Source organism: Balaenoptera physalus (assembly GCF_965194825.1).
Source record: "Balaenoptera physalus genome assembly, chromosome: 11".
Lineage (NCBI taxonomy): Eukaryota > Metazoa > Chordata > Mammalia > Artiodactyla > Balaenopteridae > Balaenoptera > Balaenoptera physalus.
In genome coordinates this window covers 72,037,930-72,062,013 of record NC_138896.1, presented here as the reverse complement: position 1 = coordinate 72,062,013, position 24,084 = coordinate 72,037,930, and the positions used below count along the sequence as shown (strand labels likewise).

The 24,084-nt window shown below is 47.0% G+C and overlaps 1 protein-coding gene across 8 annotated transcripts in view; it reads right to left on the bottom strand.

The window, feature by feature from the left end:
* Positions 1 to 251: 251 nt before the first annotated feature.
* Positions 252 to 24,084, bottom strand: part of DAG1 (dystroglycan 1) — a 64,785-nt gene continuing 40,952 nt past the window's right edge. For all 8 annotated transcript variants that reach the window (XM_082413640.1, XM_082413639.1, XM_082413637.1 and 5 more), the window contains 2 exons: positions 17,915 to 18,311; positions 252 to 5,079 (listed from right to left, as the gene is read on the bottom strand). In XM_082413640.1, coding sequence (XP_082269766.1) covers positions 2,677 to 5,079; positions 17,915 to 18,199 — 2,688 coding nt within the window. In that variant the 5' untranslated portion in view covers positions 18,200 to 18,311 and the 3' untranslated portion in view covers positions 252 to 2,676. The remainder of the gene's footprint in view (positions 5,080 to 17,914; positions 18,312 to 24,084) is intronic.

The window sequence follows — 24,084 nt, the reverse complement described above, 5'->3', positions numbered from 1 at the left end:
ATCTCAGCTGGCTCAGGCAGAAGAGGTGCTAAGGAGGGCTCATTGGTTGGCAGAGCTTCTGGTGCACACACCCACCCCTCCCAGAGGCACAGAAATGGTAAGGATGTGAAGGCTATTTGGTCAGCTGCTCAAAGGCCACCTCCGAGTGGGCCTAGCTGGGTCCCCTCTTCCCTCTGTCACATGGACTCCAGTTCCACCCTACACTCATGTTGTGTAGGGGCCAGGGAAAGAGATGCTTGGAGGCAATGGCATTGTAATAAAGACACTGTTTTATTTAGTTTGATATGTTTCTATACAGAATGCAGAAAACACATCTTAAAATCATATAGAAGGAAATAAAAACACGTCAGTGGTTGGTGAACACTTGAATGTGAGATTGGCTCTCTGTCTCACAGAGTCCAAAGACCACTGCCAGCCGGGCACTCAGGGGAGGAGGCAGCCTGCAAGGGCATTGTTGCTGTTGTTATTCTGTTCACTGCCCCATCGCCTCCTGTTGCTATGGTAACAGGCCATTCTGGGCCAGCCACGTCTCTGCGTGGCAATGCCCGATGGTGGGGTTGCTAGGGGCAACGGAGCTATTTGGAAGGCCTTTCAAAGCCCTCACCTGGAACACTGGAAATTGTTTATCTTTTGGCAAGGTCATCAAAAATAATCTCACCAGGTCAGACTCAGCTTGCGCTCCTGACTCTGGGGCACTGGGGAAACTCCGGCTTGGATCAGGGCTTGGAGGCACAAGGCCCAGTCATCACAGGTCCACTGAGCCCTCATTTACAGGCTCCCCCACAGTGGCACTGCTCACCCCACCAGGGGACCAGGCAGGAGAGAGAGGCTAGGCCCTGTGGGAGAAGGCGCAAGCGGGAATACCCTCCAGAGAAGGGCAGGGTGGAGACCCCTCCACTCTGACCGTCCCTCCCCTCCTGAGGCAGCACACATGAATCCTCTGCAAAATGGTCAATATGGCTTAGAAGTGGCTGCGTGGTGTGCAAAGGGAGCCTGGGTCCACCCACCCGCCCTCGATCATGGAAGGGATACATTATTGCAAAAGGCATTCCTCCCTAAAAGGTACCCAAAATAACTCTCAGACATCAAGAAGTCATGCTCAAAATGGTTTCTTCCAAAGGAGGAGAATCAAAGCTGAGTGGGTGCCCCTGAGTCACGGGACAGAGATGCAGATGGATGGACGGATGTTCTGCTAATAAAGGCAAAAGAAGCCCCAGTGTAATTCCAGAATTTAAACCATTAGGAAAAGAAGGGGGGAAAAAAAATCAAAATGAGCAAAGCCGTCAGTCCCATGGAATCAACACTAAGAGCTTGTACAAACTGCTGTAAGCATCACCATTTTTAATCTTTTTTTTTTAATAAAACAATTTGAGGCTGTATAAAAACTTTAGTAAAAAATTAGCTTTGAGAGCCCCCAAATTTTTACTATGAACTATTGCTGGCACTCCTCCCCAGCCACCAGACCTTTCCCAGCTGTTCAAGCCCAAGGCCTGGGACTGGAGCGCCAGAGAAAAGGGGTGGGGTGGGTCAGGGTTGGGCTGTGGACTGTTGGGACAAAGTGGCCAAGGTCAAGTGAGGAAAGAGCATCACATGACATAAAAATATTGCATCTTCACCAAAATGTCCCCCACTGAGTGTTTCAAAAATCCATGATATTCCTTTTAGGAGGGGGAAAAAAAACGCACAGAAAAAGGGTAAAAGAAAACAGGCTGATGTAGTCGAGTCTCTCGACCTCCCCAGGCATCCCCACGAGCAGCTGGCCCACCTGGAGCACCTAGGTTGGGGGCCACGGCCACCACTGCCTCTTGGAGTCCCCTTTCCATGGAAATGAAGACCCCTTGGTTGTGGGCCGCTAGCGTGCATGGGGTGGGGGTGTGGATGTCCATGGCCTAAGAGGCCCCTCCAGCTTCCAGCCCCTGGCAACAGTGGGACAGCAAACCCAGCACCAGGGCCCTGGCCCCTGAGCCAGGGCCAGGAGGCCCCCAGTCAGGCTCTCTGGGGTATCAGAGCAACGAAGTTTACGTAGTGTGAAAAAATAGGATTCCTTTGATAAAAAATACTGTCCCTTGGTCTTCTCTAAGTTTGAAACACCCTGGGAGCTTATTTTTAGCAAAGCAATTTCCCATACCCACCCCAAAATTACACATACAAGTTTAGGTAAACAGCAGATTAAATGTAAAAACTTAACCTTAAGTTCTGAAAGTCCTTTGAATTTAATCTTTAGCTACTGTTTTCCATGTTACATCCTGCAGCTAGACACACGTGAATAGAAAAAACAGTACAGTTAGTGTTAAAGGCAAAACGCAGAGAGCCGGGAGGCCGCCCAGCACTGCCTGCGAGTTCATTCACGGTTCCTCGCTCCCTCCATCTACCTCTACTCCAAACGGTGCTTTCAGAGCCAGCCTTCAAAAACGCAGCGAAGAATTTTCTATGAACAAACAAAAAGCTGTTAGGCAAAAATTAAAAGTAAAAATGTCCCCAAAGTCTCTCCAGCTGCTTTGGGGTTTAGGAGGACCAAGTGGGCGGGCTTGTCCAGGCCCCGTGTGTGTCAGCGTGTGCTAGGTCAGGTGTCGGCTCCCAGTGGGCGATGGTCTGCAGGCCACTGGTCTCCACAGACAACACCGTGTTGTCTCCAGGGCCCTGCCCTACCCCTGCCTCCACCCAGGCGCTTGTGGGTTAAGGGGGGACATAGGGAGGGGGCGACCGGTATGGGGTCATGTTCTTGGGACGGGAGCCCTTGCCCTCCATGGGGGCTGTGAAGGGCGGCGGGGGCTGGTAGGGAGGCGCATTGGGATCCTCATCCCGCAGGGGTGTGTACTCTCCCACGGTGTCCTGGTTCAGAGGAGTGGTCTCGGGCACATTCTGGTTGGGGTACTCAGGAGGGGGGAGGGGGGCTTTTTCCTCCTGCAGGATAAGCGGCATGCTGGAGGAGGGTGGGGGCTTGGAGTCGTCCAGCTCGTCTGCAAAGATGATAGGCACCCCCTTCTTGATGAAGGTGGCCTGGTCCTCGAGGGTGAGCTTGCCCTTCCTCTTCTTGCGATAGCAGATCATGGCAATGATGCCAGCGATAAGCAGGATGGCTGCAACCACCACGGCCGGAATGACTGTGTGCAGGTAGACATCATCCTCGCTGCTCTTCTCAGGGTCCCTATCTGGCACCTCCGTAGGTGGTGCCTCTGAGGGCACCCTCCTGGGTGGCGCCACTGGGACAAACTGTAGATGCCGACAACTGCCAGAGCCTGTCACAGAAATGCTCAAGGCCTTAAAGTCGGGCTCCAAGGCGTTGGCGAAGGCAGTTCGAGGTTTGCCATCATCCTCAGCGATCCTCTGGCTCAGCCCCGTGATCTGCTCCTTGGGGCAGGGCTCCAGGGGCAGTGTATTGTTGGTCCATTCCACCACAATGGAGCCCCGGGTGATATTCTGCAGAGTGATGGTGCTGCAGTTGCGGTCCCCAAAGGCGAAGGCCAGCTTCTTCACCAGGGCAATCTTCTTGTGAATGTCATTCACCACAGCTGCTGGGTCACCCACAAACTTGGCCTTGAACCTAGCAGGAGCCCTATCCCCTTGAGGGCGCCTGTGGACATGGATCTCGAAGGCATCCACAGCTGATAGGCCCCCTTTGTCTGTGGCGTGCATGAAATATTCGTGCTTGCCCACGTGGCTGCTGTCAGGCAGGCCATACATGAGCTGGCTGTTGCTGTTGAACTGCACCCAAGACTTCTCGCCTACCAACTGCTGCTCCCGAAGCTTCAGGGTCAGCTTCAGCTTATCAGTGGTGGTGTCCTCGTTGTCATAGAAGGTGTCCGACGGGATCTTCACCTCAAAATAGGTGCCAACCCAGGCATCCACCCTGTCGATATGGTTCTTGAGCTCTGGGCGCTGGTTGGGTTCTCCTCCGCGGGGCATCCCACTGGTGGTGGTGCGGATGCGAGTAGGCGGGGAGGCGGTTTCCAATCTGGTGACGGGAGCTTTGGTGGTGACCCGGGGCACCGGTCGGGGTGTCCGTGGTTTCTTGGTCGGCCTTCTAGTCGTGGTGGTTGAGGAATCAGTAGAAGGTGTGGCTGGTTTTGGCGTGGATACTCGTGGCTTCTTGGTGGTAATTGTGGGAGGGGTAGCAACTGCCGTGGGCTCCACATAGCCAGGAATGGTCATTGTTGGGCGGATCTGGCCAGGAACTGTGGTGCCAGCTTCTGACACCCGAGTGGGCTGGATGGGGCCGAGGGTTGGGGTCTGAATAATGGCACCTCGAGTCCGAATGGTGACTGTGGGCTTCCCAGGCACAGGATCCCTGACTGGAGGAATCATGGTCTCGGTTGGAGGAGCAATGGCTGGAGATGTGGGGGTGGGCACAATTCTGGATGGTGGCTCCTGGATGGCCGTGGTTGGGGGCCCAATGGCAGTGACAGGTGTGGGTGTGGCATGGATCTGCCTCCGGATGCGTTTGGGGAGAGGGGGTTTCTTGTTGGCGATGTGCCAACCCACCACAGGGTAGCCAAGCTGGGCAGACATAGCACCTTCCCTGGCGGGGACCTCCACACCACGAATGTCAGGCACACTGTTCTGGTTCAGGGAGCAGCCCAGCTTCCAGGAGAGCAGGGCCCCATTCTCTACCACCTTTTTTGCATTTCCTGGGCCAGCCATGAAAGCCGACATGTCAAACAGTCTGTTATTCACCACTGGCACCAACTTCATGTTGTGAAGCTCCACTTCTGAGAAGCTCCGCATCCTGTGCAGAAGGTCAATCCTTTGCTTTGGGGTCATCTTGGTGAGGTCAGCATCCAGAATTACTGTCAGGACAGTCACAGGCTCATCGGCAGCACAGACAGATGATACCACCTCACCAGGGTCTGGTGACGCTGCCCGCACAGACTGTGGCTCACTGTGGTCTTCAGGGTAGACCTCGATAGAGAACACACTGGAAGTCTGCAGGACGTGGCTTCCGTTGGCCCCCAGCCGTGCAGCACTCACTGAAATGTAATGCACGCCCTTATCAGTGTCAAGGGGGAGACCCTCCAGGGTGTGGCTCTGTGGGTCCCACTGCAGCCAGGACGGTAAGGCCTCCTTCCCTGTTGCTGATACCTAGAAGAGATGTCAGCATGAGTTAATTGCCACCATCACTGCATAACCCGAAAATGATCTCAACAGTTAACCACTGGCCTAACCTGTGTGACAGGCCTGAGGTACAATTCAGAATTCCTGGTGGAGGAACCAACGCCTCTCTCCTGGAGCTCATTTACCTCTCACGAAAGACTGGGGCTGCCAGATGGGCTAGCATGGAAGGCAAATGATTCGCCCAAGGCCACACGGTGGGGAGACAGCAGTTCTGGCACTCAAAACACATGTCTCATCCCAGAGAACTGATGCCATGGAGCTCAAGAATGTTGCAGGTTTTTATACCAGTGAAGTGCCCTGCCACCTACTCGTCCACTCTGCCTGCAGAATCAACCCGAGTGTCTCATCCCTCAGCACTACTTTCCAACCTTGCCTCAGACTTCTACCCTACCCTCCACAGACACCACAACTTTGCTCAAGGTATATGCCTGGCCTAGAGTGCCTCTCCTGCCCAGAAGTGGAAATGCACACCGGTCTGGGTGCAGGGACAACTCAATGCCCCCAGATGTCTCATTTTACAACCACCATGTTACATTCAAGTGTAGTGGGGTACATTTGGTTAGCTGTATCTAATGTCTTAACACTGCTTTTCAAATCTCAAGAAAAACTGCAATGCCCAGGGTAGGGGAATGTAAACAATTATTCTAAGAAGAGTGTTTATCAAAGGCATTCCAAGGACCTCCAGTCTCTCTAAAAGAGAATTCTGTAGTCAACTAAGTTTGGGAAATGGACAGAGCTTACCTCTGTCCTTGGAAAGCCAAAGCACAGAGCAGGCCTCAGGAGCTCATCCCCTTTTCCACCCAACAGCACCTCCCAGACTTATTTCAGGGTGGAAGTCCTCCACAGCGACATGACTGGTAATACGTAAAGCCCCCAAGGGAATGCCACCATAAAAATTTCCACCATCAGCTGACAAGAGGGAAACAAGACTCACCTCTTGCCCAGGCCCCATCTATGACTTCTCTCACCTTCGGGAAACACCTATTCCTGCCCCCAATGCAAGAAAGGTGGGATCCACGCTCTGGTCTGCCTAAAGGCACTCTCAGTCAGCTCCACTGCCCTGTCCATCAAGTCCAGAAACACAATGGCCAACAGATGGCATGTCTTACTGCCAGCCTCGGCCCAGGAATTGCCCTTCCTGGTCATTGCTTGTCAGGAGAGGGAAACTAAAATGCTTCCCTCCCTGTGGCAGGAAGGCCACAGCTATGGCTGCTGGGTTCCCCAGGGGCTCTGGTTCGTCAGGCTTCCTCCTTCCAAGAGCCAGGTGCCTGAGTGATTGGGGAAGAGACCCTGAACTCATACCTGCTCTTCCCAGCCAGGACCCAGGTGTCCATGCGCATGCCATTCCATCAACCTTATCAGAGACCAGATATTTACCCTGCCTATAAAGAGATTTCCTACCTCCAGCAAAAAGCCATGAGAAGACATATGACATTATTAGGAGTTGTCCTTTATTGACTGCTCTCTGAACCACTGAGTTCACAGAGTTTCTTTTGTGACACCATATTCCATCAACCCTAGGGTGCACAATCATCTAATTAATGAACCACTAAGAATCCCCCATCCCATCACTCACCATCCACTGCAAACAGAGCCAACATCAGAAATGGTAAAATAACTGTAAACATGGGTGTCTTCAAATCCATGAAAAACACTAAATATAGTCTTCCTTTACAATCTTTTTTAGCTACAAAAATACTTATTACAACTGCTTTGACTGAAAAACCTATGCTTTAAATTTTTTCAGTTCAATTATGTTAAATACAAAAACTGCCACATCCACATATAAACATATAAAGCAAAGGTTGAATGATCTAGTTTTGCAAAAAATGTGAAGCAAAGATGTTAAGGCCAAATGGAGTAGTCAAGGGAACCATGAGATGTTTTACAGGGGTGGGGTAAGAACTTCCTGAGAGGAAGAGAGTAGGTGAGCCAGGGCATGGACCCAGGTTTCCGGCCACCCAAGGGTATCTCTCCTAAGCCCACTCCATCCCAATGACTACCACTGGAATGAGAGGACACCTGCAAGAGATCGGGCAGAGAAAGGAGAAAGGGAGGGCCAAGAATGGAGCTCTGGATGAAGTCAGCCAAGGAGAAGCCACTTGTAGAGAAGACTGAACAGGGCCAAGAGAGACCAGGAGAGGCTCCAGATGGGTGCCAAGTGGCTGGCCAGGCCCATGGGATATGCCTCAGTGGCCAGGCAGTTAGCCCTGTGCCCAGCGCCGTGTGTTCCATCAGCACAAATGAGTAAGCAGCGTCAGTGCTTTTTCAAGTCTGTCTCAATTACGTAAGGGCACTTTATAACAGAGAGAACAGAGAAGGGCCCTCGCCTCCTCAAGCTTCCCTGGCTGGCTCGGCTTCCCTTTCTGCTGACCCCCAACAGCCACAGTTCTGTTGTCAGACATGCCCTAAGGCATAAACCCAGGTTGGTCAAGGCTCCCACACAGCCAGACTTAGAAAATATACACTTATTTGAACTACGCCAAGTAACATTTTAGCATGTTAATAACGTGTAACATAAATAACAAACATTAAAGAAAACCCCAGGTTTCACCAAAGCAAGTTATAATGCTCAATCTCAAACTGGGCGATGGAAGAGCAGAACTGTGTAGCTTCATTTTGGTTACTGAAACAAATTCTTTCACTATGGTCTACCCACAGCTTTAGAGACAACATTTGGGATAAGCCATGTCAGAAAAACAGAGCCAAGCCACTCCACCCTGCACCTGCCCTCCCTTCTGCAAATTCTGGCTCCTCAGGGTACTGGAGCCCTGGCCACAGGATAGGTGTTCAACCTGGATCTACACCGGGAAGCAAACAGTCCCCGGCATGTTGGGTACTCCTCAGACAAGGAGAGATTCTAACCTGAACGTTCTAAAATCCATGCATCTCTGAGCATCTTGGTACTGCAAACATCAGGTCCAGGCAGCACTTTGGTTGGCAATGATTCATTTTAATAGAAAGGCCACAGGAAGCAAAACAAATCTGAGTTCCACAAGGAACCTACCCAAGTCACAGGGAAGCTGACATCTCTGCATTTTCAAGGCCATTTAGGGAAAGCCCCTGAACTGGGAAGTCTGAACATGCCTGAAGGTCTGGCAGTGTCCACAGTCCCCAAAGGATTCCACTAGCGGCCCCCCTCCCTCTCAAGGGCACTCAGTTGAGGGAACGCTCTGGGATGCAACACCTGCTCTACTGTGACAAAGCAGGAGCCCCTCAGTCCATGGGAACTCTGGACATCCTCCCCAGCTTGCAAAACTTCCAGGCTCTAGACCACTTTTCCTCTCAGGGCCTAAGGGTGAAGTGGGATATGAAAGTTCCTTCTCAGAGACACAGCCCCCCATGACAAGCCAGGACTCATCTCTATAAAAACACCGTACCCGAAGGGAAGCCCCATCTCCAGGCAGTCTGAGGCTTCATCCAACCTCAGCCTCAGTTTTCTCATATGTAAGAAGGGGGAAAAGATGCCAGCCTTGTATGATCACAGGGCCAGGCACACGCTGGACTCTGTCAGTGCTGGTTCCTCACCCGCCCCTATGGGCTGAAAGAGGACACAGTACACATTGTGAGGCTCCTGCAGGAATGGATCCAGGGCGTGTCCAGGCTCCACTCCCCCATCCTCTTTCCCAAATGGCCTTGGACCCAGCACACACTGAGGCTTTGTTTCCCTGTTCATACCCCAAAGCAGAAACTCAAAGCATCAAAGGGAAGTGGAGAGGCCACAGGAAGAGGAAGCCAGGACCCTATAGGGGAACACGGCCAAGGCTGGGGACCCTCAGGGACTTGCTTACCTGTTAAGACCTGTTTGCTAAGAGTGGATGAAAACGTTGAGGGGCATAGAGGGCAGGGAGAACTTGCTGCAGGTGACAGCCCAAAGCCAGCACTCACATCCTCTAAGTCTAAAAGAGATGTGCTTGATCCTGGCATATTTGCACATGAGATTCCGACTATCCTTGGAATCTTTAGTTTACTCATATAGAAATTTCTGTCCTAGCTGTACTGTAACCACCCACAACTGACCCTCTAAGGACTGCCAGGCTAGAAATGGCAGGCAAGAAGCAGGAATCAGAGCTCTGTGTGAAGTGCTCATAACACCAGCACATGTATTTGGGGTGACAGGCTGTCCCCGGCCATGGAACTCCCCCAGGGTTTCAAGTCACCCCCCAGGTTTTCAAGTCACCCTCCATCATTAAATACCAACACTCCCTTGCTGACCTTATAAAGCAGCCATCTTGGAAAGGAGACTTCAGGCAATGGGAACACCTGCAGGAGGCAGAAACTGCAGGAGGAAGCCTGATTTGAGATCATGGGCTCTAGATCACAGGCCACTCAGAAAGAGCCAGAAATCTTTCCAGTTTCAGCAACCCTCAGAGAGAACATGCTTCTGAGATGGAAGGCAAGCCCAGCACTGAGGAAAACAAGATCTTGAACAGCCACACACCCAATTTTAGAAATCTTGATCCATAAAGTACATCCAAAAACATTAAGAATCAAAACCACAAAACCTGGGCAGACACATAAGGAGTTCTGAAGACTACCTGCCCAGCGATGCCCACAATTAATCACCATGACCAATGATTGGGGAACTGCCAAACGTGAAGGTTTTGGTCACTCCTCAGTCTATACTAGCAGATGACTAGTAACTGACTTCCTATTCAGTTCTCAGACATTCTCTTCAACTTCTTCGCTGGAGCCTTCTCTTGCACAGTAGACTGTCAAACACTTGGTCTGATAAAGATACAGCACCTGTGCTAAAACACCATGCAACGCAAGTAGAGTCTCTCACTCCAAATCAGCATAACATACCTGGAGAAAGAACAAATCGGCAGAGGAGCTTATATTACTTAGTCCCTCATCAAAGAGCAGATTTCTGCCCATCAAAACTGAGGAGCTGGACTCTCACTAGGGCTTAATTAACTATATGACCACTGGTTTCTAAAACCAAGAAAACCTAAGCTTTATCATTCAGAACCCACAAGGTGGTATCTTACCCATGCAGGAGTTACGGGACTTAGAAATGGCAAGCAAAAGTTCCAGAAAGATGGATGAGCACTTTCATATACTTGTCACTTGGGTGAGTTGATGCTGGCCAGCAAAGAGCGATCTTAGGAATAAAGTATAATCAAGAAACTGCATTTGGTGAGAACTCCCCCACACTACAAACCTTTCGGAGGGTCCTTTGAGCCTCAGTGGTGGCACCTTCCAACCAACACCTCAAGACACGACAGCCCCAGGGGTTCAGGCTGGGCGCTTCCCTGAATCCCCAACAGATGTGCCAGAGAGTCTTCTCAGTGGTCCATTTCACAGTGGCACAAACTGCTGCCCTGTGACACCCCACTGCTTGGGCCTCTTAGCAGCCTGCCCTGGCAAAGTCCCTGCCTTCCCTCAGACCTGGTCACTGGCTCCTGGACTCTTCAGCCCCTCACCCCTCACCCAAGCTGCGGAGCTGAGCCAACCCGCAGCCGTCTATGGCTGGGTACCATAGGCAACACCCTGGAGGCACTCACACATGAGGTGATCAAGGCCTCCTTGGGGCAGGCCGACTGTGTGGTGGGCTCCTTTGCTCAGGGGGGCAGGAAATAGTCCCTCTGATGGAGTCAGCTTCCAGTCACGTTTCAGAGGCCCCCATGGTGCTGACTCACATTCAGGGTGATCCTGTGTCTGTGCCATGGACTATGACAGTGAGACTAATCTGCTCTGTGGCCAAGCTCAGCTTCTGCAAATGATGCACATGGGCAGTCACATGGCTGGGTTGTGGGGAGATGGCACATGTCAACAGGAAGAGCCTCTGGCTTGAGGTCAAAGGCCAAGACTTTGCCCCCACAGAAGGTGAGGAACCAGGGTAGAACCAGGGTAGACATACTTTGCTTTACCGAGTAGAGCAGAGCCACACCCATGAGAGACAATCATTGGTTCTGTTGCTTGACATTCAAACCTCAAACCAGAATATGGCTGTTGCCACAAAGGCCAAGGCCACAGGATCACATGTTGAACACAACCTGTCCAGCCCCATCAGTGCCCCTATGGTCTGAATTATGAAGCATTTTATCTGATGTTAACTGTTCTCATCTGAAAACAAAAATTAATCATTTTCCCCCCAAAGTAAGGGACAGCTTAGCATAGTTATAGCCACTAATAAAATTCTCAGAATCAGTCCCTCAATCCCAAGCCCTGACATCAACTATTTTTACTTTGTCATGTTTTCAGTCCTTGTCAGTAATTTTTTTCCTAAAACATAGAAGCCTATATATTCAATAATAAGCATTTGAGCTGATATGTCTGGGCAAATGCCATTCTGACAACCCACCCCCAAGGATGCCTTCCTTCGCCAACCCGCATTTCCCAGTGTGCTCTGTTCACAAGGGATCAATTCAGAGCCAGGGAACACCCACTTGAGGCAGGAAGAAACTGCAGTTCATCTCACGCAGGCGGGGTTGCCACAAAGCTCTCAAGCATCCAAAGAAATACTCCTTTCATGAGCTCCCCTTCCTGGCCAAAAAGAGTACCCATTGTTGTCATGGGAACAATTGGGGGCCTATGCCAGCAGATGAGAGCACAGTTCCAGGAAGGGCTGCTCCCAGTTTGCCGACATCTTGGGCTGAGAGAAATTCCACATTGTCTCCAGACAAGGAGGCTAAAGGGAAGCAGGGATGAAAAGCCATCCTCATGGGCACTACCAAAATGAGACATCTGAGGGGGCTCTAGAGGGGTAGCCCAATCATTTCATGAGATGCAAAGACTTCTCTCCTGACCACCCCAGAGAGGAGGAGTTAGAACATCTCCAGCCATATAATCACCTTCCTCAGCCAGTCCTACACTCAAGTCAGAGGAGAGGCACCCTTAGGGAGCCGGCGCCAATCCTGAGGGAAGTCAGGGGGGTAACTTATACTATGGCCAACTTGGGACAGCTTAGGATCTGCCCAGCAAAGGCAAAGCTGGCTTCCGTGGGACCTATACCCACAGACGCTGATGAAGAGAGAGGGTGTTCTAAGACCTAAGACTCCTGTGAGAGCAAAGAACAGTCAAGACCTGGGATGAGCTTTGCATACAGGCATCTAGTCTGGTCCAAGGGAGCACACGCCAGGACCATCTCCTTTAGGGTGTCCTGAGGCCACAGGAGAAAAGAAGAGACCCAAGGCACAGGTCTTTCAGTAAGGTCATGCTGGCCACAAAGGTCTGGAGGTAGCCCGTAGCCCCTTCTTACATCATCAGATCAATGGAGTCCATTTGGGAGTTAAAATGGGGTCAGTAATAGCAAATTGATTCTTGAGGTAGAGCTAGAGAACAGCAGGGAAGTAATAGGTGCTGGCTGGGATGAGACTGGACAAGGACTGTTTGGACATGAAAGAGTCTCAGATGTGGGGGAGAGCAAAAGATCCAGGACCTCAGGGCTAATCCTCCAGGCAGGCATGTCCCGTTCTTCTTTCTCCTGACCTGCTTCCTTGAAGCCTGGTGTATAAAATATAGGGAAGTGCTTGTTTTAGGAGTTGATGTTACCCGATGGGCATACCTGGCTGATGCCAAGCAGCACTTCCTCTGTCACTGTGATTCCCAAAGTTGCCACAATCTCCTGAAATACCACAACCATCAGCCCACACAGGTCCAACAAGGCTTGGCAGGTAGCCAGTGCAGCTCACTTAGCATGAGACTTAATTTTCTACCCCTTCTATAGACTGTTACATGGTCTGTTACAAACACTTAATTATTCTATCACCAACCCTCATGCACATCTCCTGACCAGTCAGCAAGTATGACAACCACCCCATCTAATCTCATCAGGTCTCAGGACAGACCATGCTCTGCCTATGAGTCCTCATTAGGCAATTCGGCTAATTGATTGGAAGGCCAACCCTTACCTGGGAACCCCACATGAGGCTTAGGCAAGCTTAGTCTCTTACTGCCCTGACATAGGCTGGCATTTCTTCCTACAAACAGGCAGGTAGGCTTTTTTTTTTTTTTTAAATAAATTTATTTTATTTATTTATTTTTGGCTGTGTTGGGTCTTCGTTGCTGTGCGCGGGCTTTCTGTAGTTGTGGGGAGTGGGGGCTACTCTTCGTTGTGGCGTGTGGGCTTCTCATTGAGGCGGCTTCTCTTGTTACAGAGCTTAGGCTCTAGGCGCACAGGCTTCAGTAGTTGTGGCATGAGGGCTCAGTAGTTGTGGCTCGTGGGCTCTAGAGCACAGGCTCAGTAGTTGTGGCACATGGGCTTAGTTGCTCCACAGCATGTGGGATCTTCCTGGACCAGGGATCGAACCCATGTCCCCTGCATTGGCAGGTGGATTCTTAACCACTGAACCACCAGATAAGTCCCTGGCAGGTAGGCTTTGACAATCCAAAGCAGGTTTGCAGGTACTGAGGGGGTTCTCCTTCCCTCTGCCAGCCCAAAAACATTTGAAGGCCTACTATGGGACTGGAATCAAACATGCAGACTAACAAGAATTTCAAGTACAAAAATGTGCTAAGAAGATAACACAAGGTTTTGTGAGAAATCTGCCTTCATCAGGGTGGAGGGAAAGGGCTCCAATGCTGAAATTAAGCCTGAAAGAGGTGGCTGTACCCATGCTGACAGAAGAAAAAAAGAGCCAGCAGCCTGGGGTGGGCCCTGAGCTTGGCATATCTGTGGGGCAGAAAGAGGCTGGTGTGGCTGGGACAAGGTATGCAAAGGGAAAGGGGAGAGAGAAGAGGCCAGAGGCCAGATCAAACAGGGCTTAATCCTAAGGGCAGGGGGGTAGGGGAGGCCTGTTTTTAGCAGATGTAAGCTTTACAAAGATAAAGATGTCTCTTGCCTCAGTATGGAGAACAGACTAAGGGGTTAAGAACAGAGGCAGGACGCCTGGGAAGAGGTGAGCGAGTGGTAGTTTGGATGACAGTTAATAGTGATGGATATGATTTGCAGGTCACCCCAACAAGGCTCCTTGGGACCAAGATCTGAAATATTCCTCACATACACAAGAATATTGGGCAGCCATTAAAAGTTACATTCCCAAAGGATACTTAATAACCAAGGAAAAAAACTCAAACTACAGTGAATGAAAAAAAGGTTAAAAAATAGATTCAGCATGATTTCAGGTCTGTCTAAAATGTCTGTGTGTGTATGTGACACGGACACCTCTTGATGAACGCAGAAAATGATGGAGGAGTATGCTAGTGGTAGGAACCACAGGAGATTTTCTTTCTCCCTTTTTCTACAATGTACATTTATACATCATTATTATAATGGGGGGGGGGAAAACAACTCCTTTAATGTAAAGACTTTTCAATCCTGTTTTATACATAGGGAAACCAAAGCTCCAGGAAGGAAGTCAGGCTTTCTGATCTGATTCCCACCCCACACAACCCTGATGTCAAGACTGTTCGGGATGAAGAGTCACACATTTTCACCTGTTTTTCTACAGGTTAATCATCTACTAAATGGTCTGCTTTCCACAGATAGATATACTCAGATAAAATCCTGTTTTCCTAGTAAAATCTCTTTGCTCCCCCAGTGAATAAGCCTGTTAAATGTCCCTCTGCCAGATACAGCAAATACTCAGCTCACTGTATCGACTCAAGGCACCTTTGGTCAAGACTAATCCATGTACAACATTCCAGTGGCCACTGGAACAAGGGTAATCACTACAGGGTTTGGATATTCAGAAGATGAAATTTGATGCTGGGTAAGAAATGTACCTCCAAAAACGCCATTTTTCATCTAATAAACTAGAAACTGGCTTACTGGGGTGTTATGAAGATTACATGGAAATCTTTCTCAAAGACTCCACAAACTAGAAAGAGCTCCATGGAACTGAGCCAGGATCTTCGGAAGTATGACCACCTCTGAGAACACAAGGCCACCCTAAGAACAAGCCATGAGCTAAGGAGAGGGGGTCAAAAAGGAAAAGGAAGAGAACACAAGGAGGGTCAGGTGAGGAGTGGGTCTGCCCAGATTCAAGGGAAAGGGGCATAGACACACCTCTCAATGAGAAGAGTGGCATGGAATTTGTGACCATTTCTAATCTAGATGCCTGGGGCTTGTGGGTCAGAGAGGCAAGTTGGTAAAGACTCATTAGAGCCTGGGTGTGCTTTGACCAATGGAGTACAAAGGAAGTGTCACTGTGCAAGTTTCCAAGCCCAGGCCTTAAGAGACTGGCAGCTTCCACTTCCTGTATCTTGGAATACTCAATCTTGGAACCCAGCTATTGTACTGTGAGGAAATCCAAGTATCTGTGTAAAGGTCTACATGGAGAGAAACCAAGGACCTTGATCAGCAGCCCCAGGTAAGCTCCCTGTCAATAGGCAGAACCAACTTGCCAGCCATGAATGAGCCATCTTGGAAGTAGATCCTCCAGGCCCAGGTAAGCCACTCTAGCTAGTGCCATGTGCAGCAGAGATGAGACTCCCAGATTAGCTCTAAATCCCTGAATTCTTGGCCACAAAACTGTGAGCAAAACAAATTGGCTGTTTCAAACCACTGTGTTCTTATGCTTTAAACATACCAATAAATAGCCAGAACACTATGTGTATGTAGAAATCTAAGTGCAAAACAGATATTAAAAACTACCATAACAAAGTATAGACCTTGGAATACTTTTAATTCATATTCAAGCCACACCTCTGGGGAAAGAATGCTGTAGGCCAAGGGTTAGAAAACTATGGCCATGAGGAATTCCCTGGTGGCACAGTGGTTAAGAATCCGCCTGCCAATGCAGGGGACACGGGTTCGAGCCCTGGTCTGGGAAGATCCCACATGCTGTGGAGCAACTAAGCCCGTGCACCACAACTACTGAGCCTGTGCTCTAGAGCCCACAAGCCACAACTACTGAAGCCCGCACACCTAGAGCCCATGCTCTGCAACAAGAAGCCCGCGCACCACAATGACGAGTAGCCCCCGCTCGCCGCAACGAGAGAAAGCCTGCGCTCAGCAACAAAGACCCAATGCAGCCAAAAATAAATAAATTTATTTAAAAAAAAGAAAACTGTGGCCATGGGACTTCCCCAGTGGTCCAGTGGTAAAGAATCTGTCTTCCAATGCAGGGGACGCAGGTTCAATCTGGGCTGCCACCTGTCTTTGTACAGCCCATGAGCTAAACATGTTTTTTGCAATTTTTAAACGAGTGAGGGGGAAAAAAATCAAAAGAAGATATAGTATTTCTTGACACGTGAAAATCACATGAAATTAAAATTTCAGTTTCAGTAAAGTTTTTAAAAGTAAAGTTTTATTGGGGGCTTCCCTGGTGGCACAGTAGTTAAGAATCCGCCTGCCAATGCAGGAGACACAGGTTCCAGCCCCAGCCCGGGAAGATCCCACATGCTATGGAACAACTAAGCCCGTGCTACTGCGCTCTAGAGCCCACAAGCCACAACTACTGAGCCCGCGTGCCACAACTACTGAAGCCCATGCACCTAGAGCTCATGCTCCGCAACAAGAGAAGCCACAGCAATAAGCCCACGCACCATAACGAAGAGTAGCCCAGCTCGCCGCAACTAGAGAAAAGCCTGTGTACAGCAACAAAGACCCAATGCAGTCAAAAATAAATTAAATAAATAAATAAATTTATTTTTTAAAAAAAGTTTTATTGGAACAGAGCCATGTCCATTCGCTTGCATATTGTCTATGGCTACTTTCATACTACACTGGCAAAGTTGAGGAGTTGCAACAGAAACCATATGGCCAGCAAAGCCAAAAAAATACTTACTATCTGGCTTTTTTTAAGAAAAAGTGTGCTGACATCTGCTCTAAGAGATGTTCATAGCTTGAGGAGTACACCCCACCCACCCACACGGCTCCCATGCAAACTCAATCAGAAAGCAGGGGAAATTCCAAGGTCCCACAACCCCAGACAAAGGGATGTTACTTCTTCACACAAAAGCTTCCTGTTTCAACTAATTTCTACCCTGGGTTGGACAAGACACTCTTCAGTTACAAAGATCTCAGATCCCCTTGTTTTCTGGGTTGCCTCCCCAAAAGGAGATGAGGCGAGGCTGAAATTTAAGTACTAATTTTTGTTCTTAAGTGACCAAATACATTAGTAAACATAGAACACCAAAGCAAAGCAAAATTCCAATATTTACTTATACCTTATTTTTAAAAAATAGGTTCAGGGCTTCCCTGGTGGCGCAGTGGTTGAGAATCCGCCTGCCAATGCAGGGGACACGGGTTCGAGCCCTGGTCTGGAAAGATCCCACATGCCGCGGAGTGGCTGGGCCCGTGAGCCACAACTACTGAGCCTGCGCGTCTGGAGCCTGTGCTCCCCAACAGGAGAGGCCGCGATAGTGAGAGGCCTGCGCACCGCGATGAAAAGTGGCCCCCGCTTGCCACAACTGGAGAAAGCCCTCACACAGAAACGAAGACCCAACACAGCCATAAATAAATAAATAAATAAATAAATAAATATTAAAAGAAAAAAAAATAGGTTCAAAGCATTTAAAAGTTCCATATTTCTTGGGTTTAATCCCATGGTTAATGAAAGCAGACCATTTCCTATACACAGGCCCTTCCATCAAATCCCTAACTTGATGACCAAAAGATCTTCCAGAGTACATATGTAAAAGCTTTTTAATGGTGACACCCTCAAAATGGGGCAAAAATAAAGGTTTAGGATGCTATTCTGAGATATATGGGGACCCTCTAGTGAACGTCAGTGGCTGTCCCTCTCTTAAGGAACACTTAGCAGGTCCTGGAAGAACTGAGCTCAGAATTCCTCGAAAACTGAAAAACTAAACCTAAACTAAAAAACTAAAAAAACCTAAAATTAACACTAAAATCAAAACTAAAATGGAAGATGAGAATTATTCCTCATTTACAGTTTATATCCAGTCTCACCTTGATGACTTCTCCATTGGAGGCAATTAAATCTGTTGGAATGGTCACTCGAAATGAGCGTCCGACGACAGCGGTGCCATCAGGAATGCCAACCACCGTGGGAACAGCCTCATGGAGGTCTGAGAGTACTGAGTGCATGGACGCCTCGAGCTGGTTCTCCCAGTCCCTGACGGCCTCCGAAGGCTCACTGGGCCAGCGGGACTGAGTCACAGCCACAGATAGCAGAAGGAGAAAGGTCCTCCCCCAGAGGGGGAGCAGCAGCGAGAGGGCCACAGACATCCTCATCCCGGGCTCAAGTCTGCTCAAGCAGATAGTCTAAGAAAGGAAGCAAGTGACGTGGTCCCAGAACTGGGTCCTCAGCCTCTGCACACCTGCTCCATCCCAGAGCACCCAAAGCCTGAAAAAGAAGAAGAGTAGACTCAGACTTCAGCAACTTCCATGGTTTCAAAGTTGAGCACAGGCAGTTACTACCCCCTAGGTGTTCCTGCCAAAAATATCTACTCTGAGTTGGATCAAGTCTCACCCTGCACTGTCCAGTACAGAGCCACCAGCTACATGTGGCTACTGAACACTGGAAATGTGGCTGGCCCGTTAAGTATAAAGCACACCGTGGATTCTGAAAACTAAGTATAAAAAAGGAACGTTAGGGACTTCCCTAGTGGTCCAGTGGGTAAGACTCTGCACTCCCAATGCAGGGGGGCCAGGGTTCGATCCCTGGTCGGGGAACTAGATCCTGCATGCATGCCACAACTAAGAAGTCTGTATGCTGCAACTAAGACCTGGCACAGCCTAAATAAATTAATTAATTAATCTAAAAAAAAAGAATGTAAAATCTCTAATACTTTAAAAATATTGATTACATATTGAAATAATATTTTGGATATAAAATATTAAGTATAGTTAAGTAAATAAATATTAATAAATAGTACATAATAAAGATATTAAATATATTATTAAAATTAATTCCACCTGCTTATTTTTAATTTTTTTTCATGTGACTACCGGAAAATATTAAATGACATATGTGGATCACATTATATTTCTGTTGGGTAGTGCCACTCTAGAACTAACTTCCAGTTCATAGGAAACACAGGGCCATGAAGACGCAATCAGACAAATCTAGAATGTGGGACCTTCTACAAGATAACTGGTCTGGTCTTTCCAAATCTGACGCCTCTAAATACAAGGGGACTATTCTAGATTTAAAGACTGCAACCAGATGCAGTGTGTACATCTTGACTGGACCCTGGATTTACTTTTTAAATTTTGTATTGAAGTATAGTTGAATTACAATGTTGTGCTAATTACTGTTGTACAGCAGAGTGACTCAGTTATACGTATATGTACATTCTTTTTCATATTCTTTTCCATTATGGTTTATCATAGGATATTGAATATAGTTACCTGTGCTATACAGTAGGGCCTTGTTTATCCATTCTATATATACCAGTTTGCATCTGCTAATTCCAAACTCCTAATCCAACCCTCTCTTACCCCCCACCCCCTTGGTAACCACCAGTCTATTCTCTATGGCCCTGATTCCATTTGTTTCATAGACAGGTTCATTTGTGTTGGATTTACTTTTAAAAAAAACAAAAAACACACAAGATCAGCTCCCAAAGGGATAACTGAGGAATTGTGCATGTGGGCTGGAGATTAGATTTATTGTTAATTTTCTTAGGTGAGATGATGGTGGTGTGGCTCGATAACAGATTGTCCTCAATTTTGAAGTATTTAGGGATGAAGTATCAAAAATCTCTGCAACTCACTTTGAAATGGTCCAAGGGGAAAAAAAAACCCATGTGCATGCATATATAGAGATAAAACAATGTGGCAAATATTACAATTATTAAGTTTTAAAAAAATACTTTTGAAAAAAATTGAAAAGCCAAGTATTTGCACAGAGAAGTGTGGCAACCACCCACTGCTTACACCCCACATATTGCATATACTTGCTAACTCAGTGCTAGTGAACGAAACTTATTTGAACTCTCTTGCCCCCCACCCCCAACAGTGACTAAAACCCTGCACATTGTCCCCTCTCCCCCACACCAGCTTCAAGCAGCTCATGACCCTGCTCTAAGGCTGGCAGCCACACAGATGCACTGTGGGACTTTCTGGGTGCCCACAGGTGGCCACAGCCATCACAAGCAATTTCCCATTCTGGAAAACGATGAAGCCCTGCCCTGAGCCAAGCTGTTGAGGAGCCAAGTGATATTTTTTGACCTGGGTAATGCAAAGTAAATAAGATTGCTGAAGAATACAAGGCCACTGAAACAGGCAGCGTACTCTAAAGTCAATGCAAATCCAAGCCAATGCCAAAAGGTTTTTTTTGCTATTGACTTCGTTATTCCTGTTCTTATTTTGTTTCTGAACTAAAAGTCATGAGACAAAGACAAAACCCAAGAAAGTAAAACAATTTTGAGGGCTGGGAGTCCTATCCTACCAAACTAAGACTTATCACAAAGCTACTGTATTTAAGGCAGTGTCACATGGGGCAGAGTAGACACTGGACTGTGGAACCAGAGGGAGAGCCCAAAACCTGCTTGCAAAGAAGCTGTTCAAAGGCGCCAGGACAAGTGGCTATCTATGTAGAAACAAAACACAATTAGGTTCTTCTGTCACTTCTCCATCAAAAACAAGATAAATCCCAGGTGGATTAGATACATAAATGTAAAAAGCAGAACTTTAAAATGTTTAGAATATAGCAGAATGTCAGAATAAGGAAGGATTTCATTTTTAAAAGATATCAAAAAACACAAAACATAAAAGAAAAAGACCATTGGACTTTCACTTCTAGGAAGATGAAATAGATGTACTTCTCCTTAGTTTCCCACTAAATACAAGGGAAAATCCTAGATATTATATATATAAAATAAACATGAGACTCTTAAACAGTCAAGAGAAGAAGGCAGACCAGCTAGGGACCCCAGGATTCAAGCAATGACACAGCAGTGAGGTTCCTTGGGTTTTCTTTTGCCTCACGTATACCAGAATTGGGAGCTGAAGAAGCTGGCAACCCAGAAATGCCAACAGATGAAACAAAAAACATCCTAACAAAAGTCTGCTCTCTTTATCCAAAGGAGCAAGAAGGGGGTAACCTAGCAAGACATAAAACATTTAGACAGTAACAGCCCTATTCTAGCAAAACACCACAGAAAAAACTGTGGCCCCACTCCCACCCATGCCTACAAAGGCCAAGTGGGGAGCCAAGACTTCCACCCTCATGAGGCTGTAACAAGGCACCCTGATATCTCTACTGGGGAGGGAGCTGGGACTTTCATCCTCACTGGCTAGTAACAATGCACCACCCTCTACCTTCAGCCCCTTGGTGTCAGTGGAAAACACAAGGGGAACCTGGATTTCTATATTCCCACCCAAGCAATAAGAAGGAGCCTCTCCCCATCCCTGCTGGGATGGTGTCAGAGGAAGACTGGTGGAGAGTCAGAACTTTAACCATTGCTCAGCAGTCGTGAGGCCTAGGGAACTAGAACTCCCACCCTCAACCAGCAGTAACAAGGACTTCACCTGCCTTCAGGTGTCAACAAAGGCTGAGTGGGGAACCTGGGCTTCTATCTAAACTTCCCAGTAATCAGGCAGTGCCTCCTCTACCCTTCCTCTGCCGGACAAGTGTCAAACAAAAGCCAGCTAAAACAGAATCTAGAGTTTCAGAACAAAATACAAAATTGTTCAAGTTTCAATCAAAAATCATTCATCATGGGAATTCCCTGGCAGTCCAGTGGTTAGGACTTGGTGCTTTCACTGCCGTAGGCCCGGGTTCAATCCCATGTCAGGGAATTAAGATCCTGCAAGCCATGCGGTACAGCCCCCCACCAAAAAAAAAAAAGAAGCTGAAAAATCACTCATCATGCCAAGAACCAAGAAGATCCCAAACTGAATGAAAAAAAGACAATCAACAGATGACAACACCAAGATGAAAAAGATAGGTAGAAAGTAAAAGGATGGGAAAAGATATATCATGCAAACAATAATTAAAAGAAAGCAAGAGGAGCTGTATTTATATCAGATAAAGTAGACTTCAGAACAAAGAAAATTATCAAAGACAGAGAGGTACATTATATAATGATAAAAGGGTCAATCCATCAAGAAGAATACTAATCCTCAATGTATATGCACCAAACAGAGTTGCAGAACCACGAGAAGCAAAAACTGATAGAACTGAAAGGAAAAATAAACAAATCAACAATTCTAGTTGGAAATGTCAATATCACTCTCTCAACAAATGATAGAACAACTAGAAAGAAAATCACCAAGGGTACAAAAGAACTAAAACATGCTATCAATCTATATGATTTAATCAACATTTATGTTCTGACAACAGAACATATATTCTTTTCAAATGTCCACAGAACATATACCCTGAGAGATCACATCTAGGGCCATGAAAAAAAATCTCAACAAATTTAAAGGAACTGAAATAATACTGAAATGTTCTCCAACCCCAATGGAGTCAAATTAGAAATCAGTAACACAAGGATAGTAAGATAATCTTCAAAACTTGAAAACTATACAATGTACTTCTAAATAATTCCTGTGTCAGAGAGGAAGTCTCAAGGGAAATAAAATGTTACACCAAACTAAATATACATTTGTGGGGTTATAGTAAAATTTGTGGAACACAGCTAAAGCAGCTCTTAGGGGTGAATTTATAGCACTGAAACCATTAGAAAAAGAAGGAAAAGTCTCAAATCAATAATCTATGCTCCCACATCAAGAATCTCAAAAAAAAAAAAAGAGCAAAATAAACCAAAAGCAAGCAGAAGGAAGGAAACAGTAAAGCACAGAAATCAATAAAATTGAAAACAACAGAAAAAAATCAATAAACAAAAAACTGGTTCTTTGAAAAGATTAATAAAATTGACAAATTTCTATAAACAAATTACCAATATCAGGACTGAGACAGGGGATATCACTACAGATCCTGCAGACGTCAAAAAGGATAATAAGGAAATACTACCAAATAACTCACAGATTTTGATAATTCAAATGAAACAGACCAATTCCTCAAAATTTGTAATTTTAAAAAATTTATAATTTAAAAACTCCCACAAAAAGAAATCTCTAGGCCCAGACAGCTTCACTAATAAATTCTACTAAATATTTAAAGAATTAACACCAATTCTACACAGTCTTTTCCAGAAAGTAGAAGGAAGAAACACTTGCCTATTCATTTTATGACGCTAACATTACCATGACACCAACATCAAAGACAATACCAAAAAAAAAAAAAAAGAGAAGAAAATGCAGATGAACAGACACAAAATTTTTAACAAAACATTAAGAAATAGAATTTAGCAATATATAAAAAGAATTATATACTGTAACCAAGTAGCACTTGTTTCAGGGTACAAGGTCAGTTCAATATCTGAAAATCAATCAACGTAATCCGCCATATTAACAGACTAAAGAAGAAAAATCACATGATCATATTAATTAATGCAGAAAAAGTACCTAACAAAATTCAACACCCAGTCATGATAAACAATCTCAGAAACACAGGAACAGAGGACAACTTTCTCAATTTGATAAAGAGCATCTAATGGTGATAGACTGAATGCTTTCTCCTTAAGATCAGAAACAAGGCAAGGATGTCTGCTCTCACCACTGTTTTTTTTTTTTGGCTGCGTTGGGTCTTCGTTGCTGTCCATGGGCTTTCTCTAGTTGCGGCGAGGGGGGGCTACTCTTTGTTGCGGTGCACAGGCTTCTCATTGCGGTGGCTTCTCTTGCTGTGGAGCGCTGGCTATAGGCTTCAGTAATTGCAGCATGCAAGCTCAGTAACTGCAGCACAGTTGTGGCTCGTGGGCTCTAGAGAGCGGGCTCAGCAGTTGTGACACACAGGCTTAGCTGCTCCGCAGCATGTGGGATCTTCCTGGACCAGGGATCTAACCCGTGTCCCCTGCATTGGCAGGCGGATTCTCAACCAGTGCACCACCAGGGAAGTCCCCTACCACTCTTATTTGACATAGTGCTAGAAGTTCTAGCCAGCATAATAAGGCAAGAAAAGGAAACAAAAGGCATGTAGATGGTAAAGGAAAAAATAAAACTGTAGGGACTTAAAAATAAAACTGTGTGCCACAACTACTGAGCCCACGCTCTAAAGCCCACAAGCCGCAACTACTGGGCCCACGTGCCACAACTACTGAAGCCCA